This window comes from Mus caroli, chromosome 16, assembly GCF_900094665.2.
Source record: "Mus caroli chromosome 16, CAROLI_EIJ_v1.1, whole genome shotgun sequence".
Taxonomy (NCBI): domain Eukaryota; kingdom Metazoa; phylum Chordata; class Mammalia; order Rodentia; family Muridae; genus Mus; species Mus caroli.
Genome location: NC_034585.1, coordinates 81,939,411 through 81,946,478, shown reverse-complemented (window position 1 = coordinate 81,946,478; position 7,068 = coordinate 81,939,411). Strand labels below are relative to the sequence as shown.

At 47.4% G+C, this 7,068-nt stretch overlaps 1 protein-coding gene across 1 annotated transcript; it reads left to right on the top strand.

The window, feature by feature from the left end:
- The first annotated feature begins 399 nt into the window (after positions 1-399).
- On the top strand, positions 400-7,062 carry Rwdd2b (RWD domain containing 2B). Its single transcript, XM_021185183.2, has 5 exons — positions 400-552; positions 3,776-3,996; positions 4,111-4,178; positions 4,307-4,669; positions 6,616-7,062. Exons 2-5 carry the CDS (start codon positions 3,790-3,792, stop codon positions 6,848-6,850), a joined length of 873 nt encoding a protein of 290 aa, XP_021040842.1. The 5' UTR covers positions 400-552; positions 3,776-3,789; the 3' UTR covers positions 6,851-7,062.
- The last annotated feature ends 6 nt before the right edge of the window (positions 7,063-7,068 follow it).

Genomic DNA, 7,068 nt, shown 5'->3' with positions numbered 1-7,068 from the left:
CCCCCCCCCCGTAGTACCCGCAAAGTTGTTTGCTAAAGTTCCATGGCTTCAGTAAAATTTGTTTAGCTTCTAGTTGGGGTAGGGACGGGTCACGTATAGAAAAGAGAATGACAAGACTGTCAGCTATTTAATATTTCTTTTCTAGACGCATTAGGCATTAAAGTCCTGCCACCTGCAGAAGAGGATCTGTTCTTTGTCTGCTGGCTGGCATTCCTTGCCAGTCCTGTATCACCGCCACAACCCCGGTCCCCAGGAAGACAATGAGTCCGGGATGGTGAAATATTAAAAATAAAAACCAGGACCAGAAAGCGTCCGGCGGGGGTCAAAGCATCCTTTCGCTGTTCCAGACGTGAATGCTAAGCAAGAAGCGAGGAGCTTCCTGCTTCCGGGACTTGCGTCCTCACGCGCAGGCGCCGGCCCGCAAAGCGCTCGCTGGCTTCCCGCAGGAAGGGTTCAAAGATCGTGCCGTTCCCTTTCTCTCTCTGGGGTGAGACCTGAGCTGCGAGCGCGTCCGGCCCCGGGGTGTCGGCAGTGCGGGAGCCCCAGCTCTGGGTGAGTGTGGCACTGGATGCCCTTGCTAAGCGGAATGAAGGCCATGTTTCCATGGGGGCTCGAATGGGCGGTCGCTGGAGCAGCACTTCCGTCTATTGGTCAGAACCGTCTTCGGTGTTTCCTGGCCCCGCCCACATTCTGCGCCTGCGTGCGGGGCATCTGGGTTAACTCTCGGGTACCAGAGTTTAGGTTTAGCTCTTTAAATAATCCTGCGGGGGCTGTGGCTCCTCTCAGCACTCCTGAGACAAAGGCGTGTGTGTGTGTGTGTGTGTGTGTGTGTGTGTGTGTGTGTGTGTGTGTGTGTGTGTGTGTGTGTGGTGTGTATCTATCTCTGTGCGTGTGTATATATATGTACACACACACACACACACACACACACACACACACACTCACGAATGACCCGCCCCTACCCCAATGAAATTTTCTTTAAAGCTAAGCAAATTTTACTGAAGCCATGTAACTTTAGCAAAGAACTTTCAGAAGCCATGTAACTTTAGCAAAGAACTTTCAGTGTGTTATGTAGACCATGCTGACCTCAGACTCACTGAGATAATCCCTACCTCTGCCTCTCAAGTACTGGAATTAAAGACCTGTGCTACTACAGCTGGCAATCCACCCTTCCTTTTAAGCATTGATGCCACACGTTTTTGTTTTTGTTCTTCCTAGAAAGGATTTCTCTCCGTATCCCTCCCTGGTTGTCCTGGTATTCACTCTGTAGACCAGGCTGCCCTTGAACTCAGAGATCCATCTGAGTCCTGGAACTAAAGACATGTGCCACCACTGCCTGACTGGCCACACATTCGTACCCAGTTTTCACATCAGCCACATTCTTCCCAGTTTAGAAATGGAGACTGCATCTTTTGTGTAGAGTCTGAAGGTGTGTAAACTAGGAAGCAGAAGCCATCTCTCAGCTTTGTTGAATTGACTATCAACTGCTTGCTACATTCCTTTTCTGACTTTTCTCATGCAAGTGTGATCAGGTACCAGGCCCTGGCTGTGATCCAAAACTCTGTAAAAAGGTGACAACCGATAATTATAACAATAATGTTTTGTTGTTTCCTTTACATTTTTTTTATTATTATTTTGGTTTTTCGAGACAGGGTTTCTCTGTATAGCCCTGGCTGTCCTGGAGCTCACTTTGTAGACCAGGCTGGCCTCGAAGAACTCAGAAATCCGCCTGCCTCTGCCTCCCGAGTGCTGGGATTAAAGGCGTGCGCCACCACGCCCGGCTCCTTTACAGTTTTAAGGCAGCCATTTCATGAACATTAGTAACAATGTTTCTTTTAGCAGCCAGCAGTGGGAGGCAGCACTTTAATCCTAGCACTTGGGAGGCAGAGGCAGGTGAATTTCTGAGTTCGAGGCCAGCCTGGTCTACAGAGTGAGTTCCAGGACAGCCAGGGCTACAAAGAGAAACCCTGTCTCCAAAACAAACAAACAAACACCCAAAAAACCCCACAATGTTTATTTTAACGGCTTTATAATATTTGTTTGTTTACATATATTTCTTAAACTAGTTTCTTCCTTAAGTTCGTTCGTTCTTTCTTTCTTTCCTTCCTATTTTTTTTTTTTTTTTTTTTTACTTTAGTGTGTAACCCTAGCAGGTATGGAAGACTCAATGTAGACCAGACTGGCCTTGCACACACAGAGATCTTCCTGCCTCTGTGTCCTGAATCAATGCCTCAATTAAGTTGAGTGCTGGGACTAAAGGCATGTGCCACCATGCCTGGCCAGCAGCTTTAGTGTTCTGATGTGAAGCATCAAAACTGCCTTGGATGCAGGACTTAGGTGGACAAGGGTGAAAGCTGTTGATAGAGGATGATCTCTTCATACTTTCACTTTCTTCTGCAGATTCAGCTTTCTAACTTTGGACCCTTCAACCGTGAAAAGGGGCTGCCTGAGCTGTGGGAGGAGTGGCCTTCCCCCACTCCCTGTACATTATTTCACCGTTTATTGTTGTGTTTTGTCTCACTCTATAGCCCAGGCTGGCTTTGAACCTACAGTTTTCTAACTTTCTGAATGTTGGGATTGCAGGCATGAACCAACACATCTACCTGGCTCTTCCATTTAAAGACCACTAAATGGGGGATAGAGAGGTGGCTCAGCTGTTAAGAGCATAAGCTGCTCTTCCAGAGGCCCTGAGTTCAATTCCCAGCAACCACCTGGGATCTGATGCCCTCTTATGATGTGTTTGAGGACAGCCACAGTCTGCTCATATACATAAAATAAATAATTCTTTAAAAAAAAAAAAGCACGAGTCACAATTCCAGAGGACCCAGGTTTAATTCCCAGCACCCACATGGTGGCTCACAACCATTTCTAACTCTAGTTTTAGGGGTTCAATTCCCTTTTCTCACCTATGTATAGCACATACACAGTCCTCAGACATACATGCAGACAAAACACCCATATGTATAAAATAAATAAAAAGTTGTAAAAGACTAGTAAGCATTAATATCTACTTGAAAGAAGAACACATGACTTGCTCTCTTCTTCTGTTCATCTGGGTTCCAGGGTAACTGGTAGCCACAGCTCCTCTTGCTATCTCATTGGCATACTTTTGAGGACATAGTTTGTATTTTTCAAAGAGAATGGCCACTGTCATAACTAGAAATGCCAGATCAGTTATCTAGGTATAGCATACTGTATAGACTATTAATTTTAATGGATTGTCTCCTAATTAAAAAAATCTGTGTGAGAGAGAGACAGAGACACAGAGAGAGAGACTGTGTGCCATGAATCTGCAGGCACCCATGGAGGCCATAGGATTCGCAGGATCTGGAGTTACAAGCCATTGTGAGCCATGTATCGTGGGCACTGGGAACTGAACTCAGGTCCTCTGGAAGAGCAGGCAACACTCCTATCTACTAAGCTGTCTGTAGCCTGATTGTTTTGGTCCCTAGCATATGATATATGAAAATAGAATGATGGGGAAGACGCTGACTAATTTTTTTCAAGGAAATGTCTGTCTGTGTCACTCTATTTTTTATTTTTTTAAATATTTATTTATCATTTATATGTAAGTACACTGTAGCTGTCTTCAGACACTCCAGTAGAGGGTGTCAGATGTCATTACAGATAGTTGTGAGCCGTCATGTGGTTGCTGGGATTTGAACTCAGGACCTTTGGAAGAACAGTCAGTGCTCTTAACCGCTGAGCCATCTCTCCAGCCCCTGTGTCACTCTATTTAATTCTCTCTTATCTTCAACTCCTTCGAAACTTGCAGATGTCTGTCTCAGCATGGTTGAGATGGAGCAGGCTGAGGCCCAGCTCTCCGAGTTGGACCTCTTGGCCAGTATGTTCCCCAGTGAGAATGAGCTCTTAGTGAATGACCAGCTGGCATTAGCGGAGCTGAAAGATTGTATCGAGAAGAGGACAATGGAGGGGCGATCCTCGCAAGTGTACTTTACGATCAATGTGAGCCTGGACCTCTCTGAGGCAGCAGTGGTAAGTCTGCGCTGGGAAGAGTTAGAGCGTGTCGAGAGTAGTGTGTGCGTGCGCGCGTGCGCGCGCTCAAGTTAGAGCAATGTTTATAGCTTTTTTCTTCCTCCTCCTCCTCAGGTGACGTTTTCTTTGTCTTGCATTCTTCCCTTTAAATATCCTACAGTCCTGCCTGAAATTACAGTGAGGTATGTTACAGAAATCGTGTCCACTATGCAGGTCAAAATTAACACGAAAATAAACGTAACTCTTACGTTTATTTCCTTGTCCAAGGACATCGACTGAGTTTCTTTTTTCCCTGTGTGTTTCCTATCAGATCAGCATCGCTGAGTAGATCCCAGCAGACTCAGCTGAACACAGATCTGATAGCATACCTGCAGAAGAACTGTCTTGGAGATGTCTGTATACTGAATGCCACAGAGTGGGTTAAAGAGCATGCCTCTGACTATGTCAACCTAGAGGCTTTGCCCTCCCCCGCCAGGCAAAGCACAGTCCAACCAGTGGATCTCACTTTCACGAGGCTCTGGATCTACAGCCATCACATCTACAACAAATGCAAAAGAAGAAACATCCTAGAGTGGGCAAAGGAATTGTCCCTGACTGGGTTTAGCATGCCTGGGAAACCTGGGGTTGTTTGTGTGGAAGGCCCACAAAGTGCTTGTGAGGAATTCTGGTCAAGGTGAGGTTTCACCTGTATTACATAGCACATCATTAGTTGTAATTTGAAAGATGATACAAGAGACTAAGTATGTCCCAGAGGGATGTCTTGATGAGGATTCAGTCTCAAGTGTGTGGTAAGGCAGAAGACACACATAGCATTACCTATTCCTTCCCTAGCACAGGGCACATCTATAAATGTATGAAGAATGAATTGAGCCCCTCCCCCCATGTGGGTCAAATATGGTGTCCTGCATCCGGCCCAGGGTTCTGGCTGCTGGATGAGGCTGATGCGGAGAGTTTGGCTGCGCGCACCCCCATGGTAGGTGAAGGCTGTGAGAAGCCCCAGGACCCCGCTTCGGGGGTGGGGAAGGCGCAATCTGAGGTCCACACAGAATCTCCGGGCCAGTACGGAGGCTGGGAAGAAAGATTCTCACTCTCAGACATCCCAGATGCCACTGTATGCCATGGAAGAGCTAAGAACAAAGTGGAAGCTCGTGGGTGGACTGTGACCTGGGGTCTAAGGGAAAAAAGGACGGGAGGGGAGAGCTCTGGCAGATTCTCACAAGGACGAGAGTCCTTGTCTTGTGCAGTGGCTTGGGTTGGTGGAAGCTGTGGTGGAGAATGCAACGAGGTCTCCCAGGTCGGAGGTTAGATGTGTGGCCCTTTAGCGGAAGACCTGCTCCATTGCTCCAGCATAGTGGATCCCGATGGGAAGAGGCAGTCCATGGTTTTAAGGCGTTTATTGTAGAAAGGCAGAGAGAGGGAATGAGTAGGGAAGTAGAGGCTGGCCATGACCATGTGGAGAGAAGGGGGAAGGGGATGGGGAGAGAGGGGGCAAATGGGAAGCAGGAGTAAGAGAAACAAGAGAGTAAGAGAGGGTGGAGGGGGCAAGCAGCCCCTTTTATAGTGGGCGGGGCCTACCTAGTTGTTGCCAGGTAACTGTGGAGCTGGAGTCCACACAGAATACCAGAAGCTTGGGGCATTGCCTACATGACTGATGGCCACACACCTCTCTGCAGGGGGGCGGGGGGGGGAAGGTTGGAAGTCTGTGGCTGCGACAGGAGCCAGTGGCCAAACACCTGCTGTCCCTGGGGTCACCGGGGTTCAAAGCTCAACCGGGGACCAGGCTGTCTGTGCACAGCTCACCATCCCACACCCTCCAAGCTGTCTAGGATCTGCCAGTTTTCATGAATCTGCCCCTCCCTTATCTAATGAATATGGTCAACTTTCGACTTGTGGAAATGGGGACTACTTGTGAGCATTAGCAAAGCCAGTAATCTTCCTTCTCTCCTTAGTTTCTAAGACGTTTCCTCAACCAGTTCAAGGGTCAGCAGTTTGTACAGTCATAAAATATGGGCAGCACTCCCTGATTTTGTAGCTCAATGGAAGAGTGCTTGCCTGGCATGCACAAGGCGTGGGGTTCTGTCCTCAGTACCACGTATACCAGGCACGGAGGTACACGTCTGTAATCTTGGCCCTTTGAAGGCAGAAAGGACAAGATCCAGAGTTCAGTGCCACCTTTGGTTACAAGTCAAGACAGAAGCCAGCCTGAGATTCACGTGACACTCTCCTCCAAATAAATGATTATTAAAATCACAAGTCCCATTCTAATGGAAGATAGCAATGGTGACCATCGATGCGTGCTCAGGTGTAATCAGAACCACTTGAGGAAAGTAAGCCCCCGTGAGATTACCTCTGTGCTTACAGGAACACACACTGGCAAGTAATTCTTTGTTGTTTGGTTTTTGAGACAGGATATCGCTATATAGCCTTGGCCGGTGTAGAACACTTTATGCAGACCAGGCTGGTCTTCCAATTCACAGAGATCTGAATCCTGCCTCCCAAGTCCTGGGGTTAATGCGTGTGCCCCCACTACCAACTCTGATAAGTCTGTCTTACAGATTCTAGCTCACTTCTGTACAAAATATGTTTTGAAATTTTCTACTCTGAAAAACTATGTTTCAGACTCAGAAAACTAAACTGGAAGAGGATTTTAATTCGTCATCGAGAAGACATTCCCCTTGATGGTATAGCCGACGGAATGGAAGGACAGCGGAAATTTTCCATTCTTGAAGAAAAGGCCTTCAGTGTCCACGGAGCCCGAGGAAACCACATGGACTTTGGCCAGCTGTATCAGTTCTTAAATGCCAGGGGATGTGGGGATGTCTTCCAGATGTTCTTTGGTGTAGAAGGACAGTGACTGAGCAGAGGGGAAGTCAGATCTGTTGGCTCACTGTTCCTCTGTTGATCATTTCTTCCTGTTTTTCCTTGAAATTCAATTTCAGCTCCATTCTAGGATGTTCTAGGGTTGGGGGTCACAAGAAGAAAATTAATATGTCTGAAATGTATCAGTTAAAACTTGCCATGCAGCCAGGCGTGGTGGCGCACGCCTTTAGTCCCAGCACTCGGGAGGCAGAG

What these genes read in the sequence shown, in the direction of transcription:
- Rwdd2b (XM_021185183.2), top strand. Translation starts at nt 3,790, where the DNA reads ATGGTTGAGATGGAGCAGGCTGAGGCCCAGCTCTCCGAGTTGGACCTC. An exon ending in CTGCCTGAAATTACAGTGAG is followed by an intron (nt 4,179 to 4,306) that starts GTATGTTACAGA and finishes GTTTCCTATCAG; the next exon opens with ATCAGCATCGCTGAGTAGAT. An exon ending in TGTGAGGAATTCTGGTCAAG is followed by an intron (nt 4,670 to 6,615) that starts GTGAGGTTTCAC and finishes ACTATGTTTCAG; the next exon opens with ACTCAGAAAACTAAACTGGA.